We start from the raw sequence: 19,165 nt of genomic DNA on the forward strand, positions 1-19,165 counted from the left end.
GTTATCACTATTCTTGGCGTTAACTAATTTAGTTTTTTTTTAATTTAGTGTCGTTATCGTAAACAACCTAACTGATACAACACAAATTTGTATCGCTTTGATCACAAGTTGTGTGTGTACCAATACCGTTATAGTGTTTCCAGATATATTTATTCTTTTGCATTTAGTGCCAGTGCCATAATAAATATAATCGATATCGACCAAATTCGCATAGCTTCGTTGCCGCAACTTTACGGGTTTGCTTACCTAATTTAAAGTAAAGATGAACTTGTTCCTATTCGTTTACACGCATAGAGCTTAAAATGTTGCACTAAAACAACCTAATCTTCATGGAATGGTTTAACTTTCTTGAAAGGGTGTAAAGTGTAATATGAATGATAGTCGCAGGATAGCTATTGTAACTCACCCACCATGAGATGAGAAGGTGAAGTCAATTATGAAGTCTGCTTTTGTCTTCAAGTTATCTGTCTTTTGATAATAAGCTACGACTCTGTAAGTTTTTCCATAATTATGTATTACTATTTTGCTGATTATTTAATTAATCTCTCACACGAAGCATTCGCCAAACTATTCACTCTTAGCTTCGTTTGTTTTCACTACCTTCACTTTATTTTATTGTAATTGTTTGAATGATAAATGTCAAAGAGTGTTCATAGATTAGTTTCATGCCATAGTTTAGTTTCGATCTAGGTTTATGAATACATGTATCGAACAGCATTAAATTGTTAGATCAGTCGTGCGAACGGACGCTAGAACTAATTTAAGTCCTTTGGATTGTGTATTTTTAGGAAAGATCTAAAGTGAACAACAAGCTTTGAATATATAATAATTCCGGACAGTTGTATTCATATTTGTGACAAAATGATGTTAACTGAAACTACCAAAGGTGAGAAGACTGCATCCTCACCGGGTTGCTTTTCAATGTCTGAACTCAGTTCCGCAACGGATAACTTTGATGAGAAATGGTGCATTGGTGAGGGTGGGTTTGGTAAGGTATACAAAGGAAAGATATTTGATAGCCTAACAAATACCTACGCCATTAAGCGAATGCATTTCATGGCCGATCAAGGAGCGCCTGAGTTCTGGGTTGAAGTCGAGATGCTTTCAAGGGTGCGCCATTGTAACCTAGTGTCTTTGATCGGTTATTGCAATGAGGAGAAAGAGATGGCCCTTGTTTATGAGTACGTTCATAACGGAACCCTTTATGATATGCATTGGAGCTGCACGTGGTCTGGACTACCTGCACACTGGTACTAGCACACAAGATGGAATCATACATCGTGATGTGAAAAGCTCCAACATTTTGTTGGATGAGAATTACGCTGCCAAGATTGCAGACTTCGGATTGGCTAAAATAGGGCCGATAAATCAGACACGTACACATGTTAGCACCGCAGTTAAAGGCACCTTTGGGTATATGGATCCAAATTATTTCTACACCGGCAGACTGACAAGAAAATCCGATGTTTATGCCTTTGGGGTTGTATTGATTGAGGTGTTATCTGGAAGGCCGGCTTTGGACGAGAGTCTTGATGAAGGTTTAGCAATATGGGCTCAAGACCTGATCAAACAAGGAAAACTCAGTCACATTGTTCGTCCTAGTTTAAGGGACCACATTTCAAAGAGTTCTTTGAAGGAATTCTCGTGTATTGCAGCTCGATGTTTGATTAGTCATCCAAATCAGCGACCAACTATGACTGAGGTTTTAGGCAGTCTTGATCGAGCATTGGCATATCAAGAAAGAAGCACTACCTCTAGCCAGGGAAGGATGGGCATCAAGAATGTATGGTCGTTGTTTTCACTTGGACGCTCAGGGACAAGTGAAAGTAAAGAAATTAATGAAAGAACAATTAGAGGGAATGTTAGCATACCAGTTCCTTCACAAGAAGGGGAGAATAATCGGTCCGATGCTAGCAATCCAACATATGATAGAGGCAGTAATGTCGTTGATCCAGTTGAGGATGATCGGGTTGAAACATATATGCCTGGTGTGTATGTAACAATTTCCTCTTCACCAGATGGAACCAATAAACTCAAAAGAGTTCGCTTTAGGTATCTTTTCTATGTTAATCATTATTTAATTTAATTAACAAGATGATTAATTCAAGGGATTTCATGCATTGTGAAAATTTTCCTTAATTTGTGGTAAGTTTAATGAAAAAAAGAGATACCGAATAGTCATTACAAAAGTATTCTGAGGGGATATCCCACCCCAGTGTGCATTTCCAAATCCCTATTTGTAGATTGGTTTCATTATGGAATTATATTCCCAAACTAAGTGTACAGGAATATTAAATTTGTAATATTGTGTGTTTGATGTGCAGCCGTAGGAATTTTGATGAGCAACAAGCTGGGACATGGTGGTCAGAAAACCGTAAAATAGTTTTTGAAAGATATAACATTCATGAGCCTGGTCCGGTTGGATGACGGGTGAACGAATGCAGATCGATCAAACTCACTTTCATTTGAAACAATTTTTGCAAGTAGTGTAGTTCAGTTATGAAAGTGACTCTATCCTCATTGTTGGAGGGCATGATGGTTTCTCAAGGTTGTCAATTCTATATTCCTATCCTATTTTCAATGTTAGTAGATGTTGTATGTTCATGTTGGATAGGATAGAGTATCTTATTCAAGGTAACTTATAACTAGTGGTCTATGCTTATTTTGAGATTATTTCATTCAAATTTGTTTACATCTGGAAGTCAATTTTACATTAGTAATTAATATTTTCTTTCAGTTTTTTTATATCGCAAGTATACGCAATATAATTTTTTACTTATAAGATGTACATAAAGATTTGAGAATGTTATGCACTAATATGAGATATAAGGGTTCTAAGCAGTTTGCAATAAAGATGGCCATCCGTTATAATTATGGTGATGAAGGCATGAACTATATCCATTGGCGTTGTCGATACTAGTAACCAATTTTTTGTTCAAATGTACAATATGTTGCATAAGGAATTAGATTGGCCGTAAATAACTCGTAAAACAAGTGGCATTATAGTAATTGGCATCCCTACTACAACTTGGAATTACAAAAAGGAAAGAAGGAATATGCTTGGACTATCGTTTAGCAATTTAGACGTACATTTTGAAATTAAAATTGAAGGAAACTAAAGAAAAACTAGGTCTGTTTCTGTATCCTCTTGTCCCTTATAGGCAAATCGATCGGCTTTTGCGCTTGGTGTGGATGGTCTGGACCCGTGTACACCTTTAGGTGAGTAAAAAGATCTCTTCCAAGCTACAAAACAAGTTATTTGCATATTGATATCAATATTTGTAAGGATTATTTAAAAAGAAATATAATATTGGTAGCATTTTATTTTGAAGTGCATATATATGCATTTAGGCACTGCACAGAAGATAGTTTTTTGCGAGAATCTAAGTAACAAAATAAATCACTCGTTTTCTTCAATTTGAAAAAAAAAATACAAGAAAATGGCTGATATACAACACTTCTTCATCTCTTCTAATATTCTAAAGAAATATATAAACAAAATTCATTTATTTATAGAACGTTAGAACCTACACATGTGTAAATCATGTGCATGTATAATTTCAACAACTAACCTATTACCTACACAAGTAGAAAACTTCTGAACAAATTAGTTTAATGGTTTTTATGCACTTAAACATAGACACTTGTAGATAAGAAATAAAGTTTTAAAAATATGAATTGTTGATGGAAAAAAATTGAACGATGTTTGTTCTCGCAATAACTTGATCTTTTTTACTGAGCCTCTCCTTGTATGTGTGTGTGTGTGTGTTAAAAAATGTGAAGTCTCACCCTTCCCTTTGGAAGCATCCCACGAACCGCATGCTCAATGATCCTTTCTGGAATCCTTTGTTGAAGCTGATCAAAGGTTTCAACTTTCATCCCACCCGGTTTGCCCGAGTGCCTCCTGTACAGTTTTTGGGTTCTCTTTTTGCCCGAGACTGCAACTTTATCAGCATTTACCTACATTAACCAACATCATAACATTAGTCTAACTAGCATGCATTCTCCAAAAACAATAGTAAAACAATGTTACTATTTTGCATAACTATTCCAAAACGTAATACAGTAGATGTGAGTTCTAACATACCACAATTACAAAAGCTCCCATATCTACACTGGGAGTATAGGTAGCAAGATTCTTGCCACGTATGTGAATGGCTATAGTTGATGCCAGCCTTCCGAGAATCTTATCGGTTGCATCAACCACGTACCATGTCTTTTCTGTGTTCACATGATCTTCGGCTTTAGGGTACCATGTATTGTTCCATACATCCTGAAAACAAAAATGTTTATTATCTTACTGAAAATAATAAACTCAACTGCAATAAACTTACTGAAAATGGTATACACATTTTAGGAATTACTTGCAGCAGTTTCCTTACAGTGTAGTAGAAACTGATATGCGCTAGTCGGGAGGTGGGGTAGAGACTAGCGATTAATACTGATTAATTGGATTGGAAATTATATGTAATTTTCAAATATACATACATATATATATATATATACCAAATTTTATATATAATATTTTTCAGTATTGACAAAGTTTGACCAAATAGCGATTAAACGTACTGACTAGCGATGTCGATTAGGGTCTCATAGAATCAAGTGTTGATTTAAGAGAATTAGGCCTTATCTCCAACAGTCCAAAAGTCCACCCCCAATTTTCAATGTTTACCCAATTAACATAACCTAAAATGAATGTTAATATTTTCAATTTGACTCAACAACAACAAAGAAATAGATACCGGTCCTGTGAAATCTGAATCGGTGAACATCCAGCGCTGCTCAACAGGCGCAAGGTTTCTCTTTTGAATTACTTGGCAACGAATTTGAAAGTTTTTTTTGTGCGTTCGAGCTCCAATTGTTGAGAAGCTGAAGAGAAGTGGAGACCTGTTGTTGTTGTACTGTGATGCGAGAATTGAAGACGATGATGCTGTTGCGTACGCCATCGCCGTTTGCTGCTGCTGCTGATGCTGATAGTGTTGTGTTCTTCAATGGAGGATAAGGTAAGCTTTATTTATTGCTGAAATGAAATGCTTATTTTTATTTTTCATATACACCCCCTGTAAGTGTAAGTTTCCCGGATATATATATATAAACCCATTGTTTCTACCCTATACTATAGAATAAAAATAATCATTCGACTCTTTAGTTTTAACTAGCACAAGTGCTCACGCGTTGCCGCGGGTCCGCAAAAATTATCCCCTCGTATTAGTATGTATTGTTTTGTGTGTTGTATAACTGGTCATCAATGCGAGTAGGCATGCCGCATGTGCGTATGGTTTGTTGGATGTTCATTTTGTGCGTGGGTTTCATCGTGTTTGGTGAAAGCATGGGTGCCTGCATGATGTGGCGGGAGCGTGCGTAACGACATTGAACGCATTATAAGTGTCGATACATGCCTCACTTGATGATGGTGCACACATAACCCGAAGTTGGATGTGTAACCCATGCAAAGCCAGTACGCGTGTAACCAAAGATTAAACACATATAACATACTTAACCAAAACCGTGCGTGGCGCCGGGTTGAGCACATACCAAGATTAAGTTGCGCGCGTTACGTGGTGTTGGGCACGTGTTTATCAGCCCTGATGCATGTAAACAATGGCATCTGCATGATCAATGGTAATAATCAAGAAATAAAGCTGAAATATACAGTAATTTCACATAAAATCATTTTTTTAAACCAACCTGTTTTGACCCGAATCCGTTATGAACCGACACCGTAACCTGAAACGTGTTCTAACTTGACTCCTTTCGAATCAAACCCAAACCAACCTGACTCGAACCAAATTAACCCTTTTTTTCGACTCGTTCTGACCCTAATATAGCTTTACACATGACCACGATTTCGTCCGACTTGGCATGTTGCCAGTTTTTCTAACCGGTAATCAGTTAACATGTTAATTTTTTTAAAACTAAAAAGTATAGCAATACGATACTCAAATTAAAGTGAAGTTGAAGGACAAATGTTCTATCTATTTTTTGTAAATGAAAGTTTATGGTGAACATTGGTGAATTAAAGAACATTTTATCCATAAATTTTCAAAATCATATGCATTATGACTTGTACCTAAAACAATAAATCTTGTACCTCTTTAATTTTAATAGATCCTTGTTATTTGGTTTATATATAGCATAAATATAGATATCTTATCTTACTCTTCTAATAAACAAAAATAATGATGATTAGGTGTCCTAACCATATTTAATCCTAGCCTAATTTTATTTCCTAATTTTCTAATATCTCACCTCATTTATTCTAGCTATACATGGGTCATGGGTAACACCATTTTGTCAAAAGGGTTATAACTTAGAAAATTAGGAGGAAAATTAGACTATGAATGTAAACCTAAATAAATTTATTTTATCATTTGTTCATTTCAGCTAGCTCTAGAACGCGTGTCATACATGAGATTTGTCAATGTTTAAATTAATAAAATTAATTATTTGAAACAAAAAAAAAGATACAAAATAAAAACATAAAATAAAAAATGTTGATTATGTTTATAGTCCTAATAATACTAAATAGTGCGTACTTGTGATAAAACAACAAATGTTGTATATAAAAAGATTTTCTCTAATTTGTAAAATTAAGATTCTATACTTATTATTGTTTGTACTATATAATTCATTTATTTTTTTCATTTAATTTTGTGTCTTTATTTCAAATAACAAACTTTATTAATTTTTATCAATTTGAAAATCCCGTGTAATACACGGGTTGAAAAGCTAGTTAAGTTATGTGTACTTAAGATATTTAGGAGCGTCATTAGCATGCCACCTCACCTTCCACCAATAACATACATGCATATTAAATTTTTTATTTAATTTAACTTATTAGTTAAAACCACTACACCATTGTTAAATTGTGATTTTTGTAAAGGCCTAACGCATACGTGGCACTTTAACATTGCTGATATGTTAAAGCCACTACACAATAATGTAAATCTTGACATTATTTGAATTGCACTTCTCCAGCAATAAAAATATGCATTTCAAATTGCAATAACCTTCCACAAATTGTCAACATTACGAAGTCCACAACATACAAAAACACACTTAAAATTCCAATAACTACTGAACATATTTGTAACTGGATTGACACTTTAACAAACTTTAGTTTGCTATGCAATCAACAACTGATAGTTAACAGTCCCGCACATAAACCATGAGAAAATACAACACTACAGATACACATAAAAGAGAACTTGTACATTACATCAAACATCTCGTCTACTAACTTCTTTAAGTTATCATCAAATATAACAACAAGATGGTTCTTTGCCCTCAAAGTGGGATCTGGTTACATCACAATTTTGAGGGGAGCTTCAAATTGCATATCATCCACTGAAATGACAATGATAGTCGTAATGAATTTATACATGATTTGATAATAATATAAATAGACATGTAAATGAACCGAACGTTCATGAACTATTCAGCAGGATGTTCGTTAATTTAATTAAATGAACGGCCATGCACAAAATTTTTGTTTCACTTAACTAAACAAACAAATATGGACACACTTTTTGTTCTTTCATTTATGTTCGTAAACATCCGTTTATGTTTATTTGTTTATGTTCATTTAATTTTAATAAATAAATAAATAGTTATATTTATATAAATATAAACTCAAAAGGGGATTGTTTTGATGTAATTTTGTAGACTCGTGATGATATTATGAACAAATCATGTAAGTTTAAACCACTAATATAGATGTGTTTTTTAGATGAATTGTGATGTATTAGAACTTTTTATTTGCGCTCATTAATGCTAACTTATGCTCGTTTGTGCTAGTTTATATTTGCCTCAATTATGTCAATTTAGGTTTTGAACAAACACAAATTAACGAACGCAAACATGTTCATTTTCTTAATGAACGAACATGAACCAAAATGAATATGCCTTTATTTGTTTTCGTTTGATTCATTTACAAGCCTAATACATGATGTATTGCATTAATTCAAGTGTTTCCCCCAAAATTTTTAATCACTTAGCTAAAATGAATTATTATCGAAATTATAAGTATACTTTAAGAACAAATTAACCACTATCAAGGTCATCATCATTCATGCACAAGAGGACTGTTAAAGGTTGAAATTATACAACTAACAAAAGTTAAAAGTCTTATCAATCTCTTGGATCGTAAACGTTTCTATATCATAGGTTTTACCAGATAAATTGCAGCCATGTAAGTTTGCAGCTCGGTAAATAAGTTATACCCGTTAAACCTGCCTACCCTTCACGTCGTACTCGTGTAAAATCTGGACCAACGTATATGTTATACTATTTTGCTGCAAACTGAATCACCCAATCTGGTTTTGATATATTTCATATTTAAATTCTGCCATTTTGCAGTTTTAACCCCAAAGTGCCCCTGATATAAGTTCAGCGGTTAATGAACTATGACCCGTTGGATGCCTGTAATCAGCGGCAGTTGACCTATAAATCGATTGTTGCCAAAATTCTGAGAATGAAACGCTAGATTTGCAAAAGAATCGTATTTAGAGTATAGAAAGTTTGGAAAATACACCATCAGCCCTAACACAAGTTTGAGTGCAAAGAAAGATAATTAAGCATCCACACAAACCATATTTGATTTATAAAAGTGCAAATGCACAAAAATTGAACAAAAAAAACTAACTGCAATCATTCATATTCCCATCAAACCAGCATTACACGATAATTTAGTTACATGTATAAAAACATGATAACAAAAATCAAGCCACCGACATTTGGTTCAGGATTTCATTGAAGAGATCTCATCCAACGAAAAATTAGATTTAGCTGCATATTCAAAGAGTAAAAATTTTCACAGCAATCCTTTGTTTTTTCTTTTATTGTAGTCTCGTGGTGTAACCATCAACCTAAAAAGATGTGATACCCAGCTAAGCACTCCCATCAACCTATAAGCATTTATAAGATGGATGTTTAACACTAAAGAAACATTATGAAAATCACAGTGATACAAAATTAATCTACATTAAAGAAGCATTATCAAAATCACAGTGATACAAAAATACTAGCATGCCCATCATATGAAATGGAATAACTAATTGATTGATTGAGAGAGGCTAATAGAAGAAAATTTTAATTTAGTGAAAACTCATGAACAAGGTAAGAGGTGAGAAATAAAGTGCAAGATGTGAAAAGTAAATGAAAACAATAATCTAACAAGAAGTTTTTAGAAACGATTGAAAGCATCATTCTTAACAAGAACAAAATAGAACGCAAAATATGTCAATTACATTATTCCTCAAACATATCACCATATTTAGATTTGAATTATAAAAATTTAGATTAATAAAGCAAGAAACTTTAGTTTCAGACATACAAAAACTACCACAAGACAAAGGCTAAGAACATAATGAAGAAACAAGAATAAAACATAAAAGCTGAACTGATTGCATACCAATCTAGAGAAAAGCTAAAGCTCCTCGTCAAATCCTTTTAAACGATTAATTAAAGTAAACAATTATCTTTGAGAAGCAGGTGTATAAAATAAATCATCTGCACCAAAACTTTAAACTAAGTTCAATTAATATATCTAAACAAATGTAAGTGAAAATGGTTTTGAAATTACCTGTGAATGGGGTGACTAACGACTACAAATTAAGAAACTGGTTCACCATCGTTGTTGTAACCTTAATCGACTCTCCAAAACCTTTTTGGCCATGGTGGAGCATGGAAATCAAGACTATAAAGAAAAGCACAAATATGTATAATATAACAAATCTCTCCAACACACAAATGATCGTCTATAACATCCCGTTTTCTCGTTTCAGTTAATAAAATAAGTTGTGAGTTACTGTGAGTCGGGCTTCTGTTGGGTTAAATGGATATGAGTTATGGACTTGGGTAAAAAAAAAGAAAAAAGAAAAGACCATGGGCTTAAGCCCATGATCCATAATATATAAACCATAAATTCTCATTAATTCATTCATTTCACATATTCCATACACCACCCAAAACACACACTTAAGCTCTCTCTCTAGTTTCTCTTTTTTCTCTCTAGCCGAACCCAAGGGTAACTCGAGCACCGATCCAAGGTAGTGATATTATGATATTGTATGAACTCAAACCCGTTAGATTTAGTCGCAGAACAACGAGCCGACACCCTTAAACCGTTAAAGTCACGAGATCCACGTGGAATCGGGTATAAGCCGATCAAAAGATGAGCCTAGAGGTCATCCTAGCTCATATCTGGATCGAACGGGACGAAAAACGGTGCAGAAATACGCTTTTCCGGCCACTGCCCGGTTTTCCGGCGGTGACGGCGCCGGAAAGGCAGCGGGTACGAGGTTAACGAAATGTCAGAGAATGTTTCTGACATTCTCTGACCTAACCCAAATCAGAGAATGTATTTTCTTGCTTACCTCCCCTTGTGGAGGTGGTGTGGTATTTATAGTGTTAGGGTTTCCAATGATTGGGCTCAGATCCCATTAGGGCCTTTTTGGCCTCCTCCTGTTACTTTGCGCCACGTGTCCTTAGGACCTGGTGCTTTTTCATTGATTATTCTCTGACCCAGGTATTTCACCTGACCCATGTGCAATCACGTGGTAGCACATGGGTTTTGCTGAGTTGTCCACCTTTCATTGGCAGCTGTCAACATCAGCATATTCTTATTCCTTAAAGGATACCTTCTGGAAGGTTGCTGATGAGCACAATCAAGGTTGTCCTTATCCTGATTTGGATAAGGACGATGTTGATTATGTGCACGTGTGATATGCGCCTATCCTGAGGATGCGCGAAGTCTTCTCTTTATTCTCACGCGCAGATGTTTCATGCGCAGAAGTGATATGCGCAAGCATATGTAATATGCGCCACGCGCAGATGTGATATGCGTGAGCATATATGATGCGTGAGCATGCGATATGCGCCACGCGCAGATGTGATATGCGTGAGCATATGTGATGCGTGAGCATATATGATATGCGCCGTGCGCATAGGTTTTGGCTTTGTGCCTTCATGATATCTTGATTTCAAGCCTCTTGTCTATATCTTGTGGGTTGACCCGCCCCGCTCGATGTTAAGGCGGGTACATACCTCTTCATATACTTTTTGAGTTTAGTTTTACTATCTATCGTCGTCGCAAAGCCCGAGTTTTACCGGTGGCAAATAAACGTAATTCTAAGTATGTTAATGTATAAGCTATTTATGTGTCACTATTAGCTTTTCGTATTATGTTACTTTGGCCACCGCACGGAAATGAACATAACTTATACTAGCAGAATTTGTGTCGACTCGCCAATGCAACGCATGAGTTTACTAACGGAATAAACGTTGTTTTCAATATGTTCTTTTTTCTTATCATAAGTTGTACAAATGTTATCACTATTCTTGGCGTTAACTAATTTAGTTTTTTTTTAATTTAGTGTCGTTATCGTAAACAACCTAACTGATACAACACAAATTTGTATCGCTTTGATCACAAGTTGTGTGTGTACCAATACCGTTATAGTGTTTCCAGATATATTTATTCTTTTGCATTTAGTGCCAGTGCCATAATAAATATAATCGATATCGACCAAATTCGCATAGCTTCGTTGCCGCAACTTTACGGGTTTGCTTACCTAATTTAAAGTAAAGATGAACTTGTTCCTATTCGTTTACACGCATAGAGCTTAAAATGTTGCACTAAAACAACCTAATCTTCATGGAATGGTTTAACTTTCTTGAAAGGGTGTAAAGTGTAATATGAATGATAGTCGCAGGATAGCTATTGTAACTCACCCACCATGAGATGAGAAGGTGAAGTCAATTATGAAGTCTGCTTTTGTCTTCAAGTTATCTGTCTTTTGATAATAAGCTACGACTCTGTAAGTTTTTCCATAATTATGTATTACTATTTTGCTGATTATTTAATTAATCTCTCACACGAAGCATTCGCCAAACTATTCACTCTTAGCTTCGTTTGTTTTCACTACCTTCACTTTATTTTATTGTAATTGTTTGAATGATAAATGTCAAAGAGTGTTCATAGATTAGTTTCATGCCATAGTTTAGTTTCGATCTAGGTTTATGAATACATGTATCGAACAGCATTAAATTGTTAGATCAGTCGTGCGAACGGACGCTAGAACTAATTTAAGTCCTTTGGATTGTGTATTTTTAGGAAAGATCTAAAGTGAACAACAAGCTTTGAATATATAATAATTCCGGACAGTTGTATTCATATTTGTGACAAAATGATGTTAACTGAAACTACCAAAGATGAGAAGACTGCATCCTCACCGGGTTGCTTTTCAATGTCTGAACTCAGTTCCGCAACGGATAACTTTGATGAGAAATGGTGCATTGGTGAGGGTGGGTTTGGTAAGGTATACAAAGGAAAGATATTTGATAGCCTAACAAATACCTACGCCATTAAGCGAATGCATTTCATGGCCGATCAAGGAGCGCCTGAGTTCTGGGTTGAAGTCGAGATGCTTTCAAGGGTGCGCCATTGTAACCTAGTGTCTTTGATCGGTTATTGCAATGAGGAGAAAGAGATGGCCCTTGTTTATGAGTACGTTCATAACGGAACCCTTTATGATCATCTTCACAAGAAAGCTACACTTTTGACTTGGTCTCAATGGCTCAAGATATGCATTGGAGCTGCACGTGGTCTGGACTACCTGCACACTGGTACTAGCACACAAGATGGAATCATACATCGTGATGTGAAAAGCTCCAACATTTTGTTGGATGAGAATTACGCTGCCAAGATTGCAGACTTCGGATTGGCTAAAATAGGGCCGATAAATCAGACACGTACACATGTTAGCACCGCAGTTAAAGGCACCTTTGGGTATATGGATCCAAATTATTTCTACACCGGCAGACTGACAAGAAAATCCGATGTTTATGCCTTTGGGGTTGTATTGATTGAGGTGTTATCTGGAAGGCCGGCTTTGGACGAGAGTCTTGATGAAGGTTTAGCAATATGGGCTCAAGACCTGATCAAACAAGGAAAACTCGGTCACATTGTTCGTCCTAGTTTAAGGGACCACATTTCAAAGAGTTCTTTGAAGGAATTCTCGTGTATTGCAGCTCGATGTTTGATTAGTCATCCAAATCAGCGACCAACTATGACTGAGGTTTTAGGCAGTCTTGATCGAGCATTGGCATATCAAGAAAGAAGCACTACCTCTAGCCAGGGAAGGATGGGCATCAAGAATGTATGGTCGTTGTTTTCACTTGGACGCTCAGGGACAAGTGAAAGTAAAGAAATTAATGAAAGAACAACTATTAGAGGGAATGTTAGCATACCAGTTCCTTCACAAGAAGGGGAGAATAATCGGTCCGATGCTAGCAATCCAACATATGATAGAGGCAGTAATGTCGTTGATCCAGTTGAGGATGATCGGGTTGAAACATATATGCCTGGTGTGTATGTAACAATTTCCTCTTCACCAGATGGAACCAATAAACTCAAAAGAGTTCGCTTTAGGTATCTTTTCTATGTTAATCATTATTTAATTTAATTAACAAGATGATTAATTCAAGGGATTTCATGCATTGTGAAAATTTTCCTTAATTTGTGGTAAGTTTAATGAAAAAAAGAGATACCGAATAGTCATTACAAAAGTATTCTGAGGGGATATCCCACCCCAGTGTGCATTTCCAAATCCCTATTTGTAGATTGGTTTCATTATGGAATTATATTCCCAAACTAAGTGTACAGGAATATTAAATTTGTAATATTGTGTGTTTGATGTGCAGCCATAGGAATTTTGATGAGCAACAAGCTGGGACATGGTGGTCAGAAAACCGTAAAATAGTTTTTGAAAGATATAACATTCATGAGCCTGGTCCGGTTGGATGACGGGTGAACGAATGCAGATCGATCAAACTCACTTTCATTTGAAACAATTTTTGCAAGTAGTGTAGTTCAGTTATGAAAGTGACTCTATCCTCATTGTTGGAGGGCATGATGGTTTCTCAAGGTTGTCAATTCTATATTCCTATCCTATTTTCAATGTTAGTAGATGTTGTATGTTCATGTTGGATAGGATAGAGTATCTTATTCAAGGTAACTTATAACTAGTGGTCTATGCTTATTTTGAGATTATTTCATTCAAATTTGTTTACATCTGGAAGTCAATTTTACATTAGTAATTAATATTTTCTTTCAGTTTTTTTATATCGCAAGTATACGCAATATAATTTTTTACTTATAAGATGTACATAAAGATTTGAGAATGTTATGCACTAATATGAGATATAAGGGTTCTAAGCAGTTTGCAATAAAGATGGCCATCCGTTATAATTATGGTGATGAAGGCATGAACTATATCCATTGGCGTTGTCGATACTAGTAACCAATTTTTTGTTCAAATGTACAATATGTTGCATAAGGAATTAGATTGGCCGTAAATAACTCGTAAAACAAGTGGCATTATAGTAATTGGCATCCCTACTACAACTTGGAATTACAAAAAGGAAAGAAGGAATATGCTTGGACTATCGTTTAGCAATTTAGACGTACATTTTAAAATTAAAATTGAAGGAAACTAAAGAAAAACTAGGTCTGTTTCTGTATCCTCTTGTCCCTTATAGGCAAATCGATCGGCTTTTGCGCTTGGTGTGGATGGTCTGGACCCGTGTACACCTTTAGGTGAGTAAAAAGATCTCTTCCAAGCTACAAAACAAGTTATTTGCATATTGATATCAATATTTGTAAGGATTATTTAAAAAGAAATATAATATTGGTAGCATTTTATTTTGAAGTGCATATATATGCATTTAGGCACTGCACAGAAGATAGTTTTTTGCGAGAATCTAAGTAACAAAATAAATCACTCGTTTTCTTCAATTTGAAAAAAAAAATACAAGAAAATGGCTGATATACAACACTTCTTCATCTCTTCTAATATTCTAAAGAAATATATAAACAAAATTCATTTATTTATAGAACGTTAGAACCTACACATGTGTAAATCATGTGCATGTATAATTTCAACAACTAACCTATTACCTACACAAGTAGAAAACTTCTGAACAAATTAGTTTAATGGTTTTTATGCACTTAAACATAGACACTTGTAGATAAGAAATAAAGTTTTAAAAATATGAATTGTTGATGGAAAAAAATTGAACGATGTTTGTTCTCGCAATAACTTGATCTTTTTTACTGAGCCTCTCCTTGTATGTGTGTGTGTGTGTGTTAAAAAATGTGAAGTCTCACCCTTCCCTTTGGAAGCATCCCACGAACCGCATGCTCAATGATCCTTTCTGGAATCCTTTGTTGAAGCTGATCAAAGGTTTCAACTTTCATCCCACCCGGTCTGCCCGAGTGCCTCCTGTACAGTTTTTGGGTTCTCTTTTTGCCCGAGACTGCAACTTTATCAGCATTTACCTACATTAACCAACATCATAACATTAGTCTAACTAGCATGCATTCTCCAAAAACAATAGTAAAACAATGTTACTATTTTGCATAACTATTCCAAAACGTAATACAGTAGATGTGAGTTCTAACATACCACAATTACAAAAGCTCCCATATCTACACTGGGAGTATAGGTAGCAAGATTCTTGCCACGTATGTGAATGGCTATAGTTGATGCCAGCCTTCCGAGAATCTTATCGGTTGCATCAACCACGTACCATGTCTTTTCTGTGTTCACATGATCTTCGGCTTTAGGGTACCATGTATTGTTCCATACATCCTGAAAACAAAAATGTTTATTATCTTACTGAAAATAATAAACTCAACTACAATAAACTTACTGAAAATGGTATACACATTTTAGGAATTACTTGCAGCAGTTTCCTTACAGTGTAGTAGAAACTGATATGCGCTAGTCGGGAGGTGGGGTAGAGACTAGCGATTAATACTGATTAATTGGATTGGAAATTATATGTAATTTTCAAATATACATACATATATATATATATATACCAAATTTTATATATAATATTTTTCAGTATTGACAAAGTTTGACCAAATAGCGATTAAACGTACTGACTAGCGATGCCGATTAGGGTCTCATAGAATCAAGTGTTGATTTAAGAGAATTAGGCCTTATCTCCAACAGTCCAAAAGTCCACCCCCAATTTTCAATGTTTACCCAATTAACATAACCTAAAATGAATGTTAATATTTTCAATTTGACTCAACAACAACAAAGAAATAGATACCGGTCCTGTGAAATCTGAATCGGTGAACATCCAGCGCTGCTCAACAGGCGCAAGGTTTCTCTTTTGAATTACTTGGCAACGAATTTGAAAGTTTTTTTTGTGCGTTCGAGCTCCAATTGTTGAGAAGCTGAAGAGAAGTGGAGACCTGTTGTTGTTGTACTGTGATGCGAGAATTGAAGACGATGATGCTGTTGCGTACGCCATCGCCGTTTGCTGCTGCTGCTGCTGATAGTGTTGTGTTCTTCAATGGAGGATAAGGTAAGCTTTATTTATTGCTGAAATGAAATGCTTATTTTTATTTTTCATATACACCCCCTGTAAGTGTAAGTTTCCCGGATATATATATATATAAACCCATTGTTTCTACCCTATACTATAGAATAAAAATAATCATTCGACTCTTTAGTTTTAACTAGCACAAGTGCTCACGCGTTGCCGCGGGTCTGCAAAAATTATCCCCTCGTATTAGTATGTATTGTTTTGTGTGTTGTATAACTGGTCATCAATGCGAGTAGGCATGCCGCATGTGCGTATGGTTTGTTGGATGTTCATTTTGTGCGTGGGTTTCATCGTGTTTGGTGAAAGCATGGGTGCCTGCATGATGTGGCGGGAGCGTGCGTAACGACATTGAACGCATTATAAGTGTCGATACATGCCTCACTTGATGATGGTGCACACATAACCCGAAGTTGGATGTGTAACCCATGCAAAGCCAGTACGCGTGTAACCAAAGATTAAACACATATAACATACTTAACCAAAACCGTGCGTGGCGCCGGGTTGAGCACATACCAAGATTAAGTTGCGCGCGTTACGTGGTGTTGGGCACGTGTTTATCAGCCCTGATGCATGTAAACAATGGCATCTGCATGATCAATGGTAATAATCAAGAAATAAAGCTGAAATATACAGTAATTTCACATAAAATCATTTTTTTAAACCAACCTGTTTTGACCCGAATCCGTTATGAACCGACACCGTAACCTGAAACGTGTTCTAACTTGACTCCTTTCGAATCAAACCCAAACCAACCTGACTCGAACCAAATTAACCCTTTTTTTCGACTCGTTCTGACCCTAATATAGCTTTACACATGACCACGATTTCGCCCGACTTGGCATGTTGCCAGTTTTTCTAACCGGTAATCAGTTAACATGTTAATTTTTTTAAAACTAAAAAGTATAGCAATACGATACTCAAATTAAAGTGAAGTTGAAGGACAAATGTTCTATCTATTTTTTGTAAATGAAAGTTTACGGTGAACATTGGTGAATTAAAGAACATTTTATCCATAAATTTTCAAAATCATATGCATTATGACTTGTACCTAAAACAATAAATCTTGTACCTCTTTAATTTTAATAGATCCTTGTTATTTGGTTTATATATAGCATAAATATAGATATCTTATCTTACTCTTCTAATAAACAAAAATAATGATGATTAGGTGTCTTAACCATATTTAATCCTAGCCTAATTTTATTTCCTAATTTTCTAATATCTCACCTCATTTATTCTAGCTATACATGGGTCATGGGTAACACCATTTTGTCAAAAGGGTTATAACTTAGAAAATTAGGAGGAAAATTAGACTATGAATGTAAACCTAAATAAATTTATTTTATCATTTGTTCATTTCAGCTAGCTCTAGAACGCGTGTCATACATGAGATTTGTCAATGTTAAAGTCACGAGATCCACGTGGAATCGGGTATAAGCCGATCAAAAGATGAGCCTAGAGGTCATCCTAGCTCATATCTGGATCGAACGGGACGAAAAACGGTGCAGAAATACGCTTTTCCGGCCACTGCCCGGTTTTCCGGCGGTGACGGCGCCGGAAAGGCAGCGGGTACGAGGTTAACGAAATGTCAGAGAATGTTTCTGACATTCTCTGACCAAACCCAAATCCGTTAATGGAGGTTTAACGAACTAGCCTTAATTCGTGAACCGATTCGTTAATGAAAGAATGACGAACTAGCCCCAGTTCGTTAAGTCCAATTCGTTATGATGATGACCAATTCGTTAAGTCCAATTCGTTATGATGATGACCAGTTCGTTAAGGTCCAATTCGTTATGATGATGACCAGTTCGTTAAGGTCCAATTCGTTTTGATGATGACCAGTTCGTTATAAGGTCCGGTTCGTTACAATAGTCAGTTCGTTATGAAGTAACGAATGCGTTCATTCGTTATGAACCCATTCGTTAAGGGACTGGGACGAATTGGAAGTCTGAAAGAATTACAGAATGGTCCCTGGACTTAGAAAAGAATAATTTAATTACAAATAAGCCCTCAAACTTTTTATGTTAGCAAATTAAATAATAACTTAAAATCCTAGTGGAAAATGTGTTAAGACAGTTAATGAACCTTGGACCCTGCTAGGGGCTACCGCCCCTAGTACCCTGCTGCCAGGGGCGCTGCCTCCAGACCCCGTTCGTTGAGGGTAATAATTAAACTAGAAACATGATGTGGGTAGTAATAGTTAATTGATACATGTAATTGTTATACAGTTAGTCGTACACAGCTCAAGAAAGAAATACCACTAACGGTGAACGTAACCGAGTTCAAGTGAGTTTCTAGCCCCATTCCTTGTTATATTTTCGGGGCTGTGTGCATACTCGATGTGATTAGTTAATACACTTACCTTAAGTGATAAGTGTATGCCTTATATGATTTTTGTATGAATGAATACTTGTCGGTGCGTGAATGATCTTCGGATATTGCATGTACTGCCAGGTGATGGTTTGATGATATGATTTTTGTATATGATGAATGAATGATGTATGTGCGTATGAAACTTATAATTATATATATAGAAAGCTATGGCATGATAGTAGAGAAGAAAGGGAGACCAGACCCTAACAATATCTGAGGATGGAGGATACCAGACCCTAATTATATCCGAGGATGGAGGGTACCGGACCATAATAATGTCCGAGGAAGAAGGGAGACCGAACCCTAATAATATCCTAGGATGGAGGGTACCGGACCCTAATAATATCCGAGGTATGTAGGGCGAAATGCTCTTTATAATGTAAGG

The 19,165-nt window shown here is 35.7% G+C and overlaps 2 protein-coding genes and 2 pseudogenes across 2 annotated transcripts; 2 read left to right on the forward strand and 2 right to left on the reverse strand.

The window, feature by feature from the left end:
- Positions 1-916: 916 nt before the first annotated feature.
- LOC143591151 (putative receptor-like protein kinase At5g59700) lies at positions 917-2,565 on the forward strand (annotated as a pseudogene).
- A 414-nt stretch (positions 2,566-2,979) lies between these two features.
- LOC143591152 (large ribosomal subunit protein uL13c-like) lies at positions 2,980-4,955 on the reverse strand. The gene is made up of 4 exons (XM_077071447.1): positions 4,746-4,955; positions 4,088-4,273; positions 3,790-3,960; positions 2,980-3,243 (listed from the first exon to the last, which is right to left on the reverse strand). The coding sequence occupies exons 1-4, from the start codon at positions 4,947-4,949 to the stop codon at positions 3,127-3,129; spliced, it is 678 nt and encodes a 225-aa protein (XP_076927562.1). The 5' UTR covers positions 4,950-4,955; the 3' UTR covers positions 2,980-3,126.
- Positions 4,956-12,191: 7,236 nt separating this feature from the next.
- On the forward strand, positions 12,192-13,810 carry LOC143591144 (putative serine/threonine-protein kinase PBL7 pseudogene; annotated as a pseudogene).
- Positions 13,811-14,500: 690 nt separating this feature from the next.
- Positions 14,501-16,338, reverse strand: LOC143591153 (large ribosomal subunit protein uL13c-like). Its single transcript, XM_077071448.1, has 4 exons — positions 16,129-16,338; positions 15,471-15,656; positions 15,173-15,343; positions 14,501-14,626 (listed from the first exon to the last, which is right to left on the reverse strand). Exons 1-4 carry the CDS (start codon positions 16,330-16,332, stop codon positions 14,510-14,512), a joined length of 678 nt encoding a protein of 225 aa, XP_076927563.1. The 5' UTR covers positions 16,333-16,338; the 3' UTR covers positions 14,501-14,509.
- Positions 16,339-19,165: the final 2,827 nt, after the last annotated feature.

Source organism: Bidens hawaiensis, unplaced genomic scaffold, assembly GCF_021521415.1.
Source record: "Bidens hawaiensis isolate Kalapana, Puna unplaced genomic scaffold, B.hawaiensis_p1.1 tig00039333_1, whole genome shotgun sequence".
Classification (NCBI taxonomy): Eukaryota; Viridiplantae; Streptophyta; class Magnoliopsida; order Asterales; family Asteraceae; genus Bidens; species Bidens hawaiensis.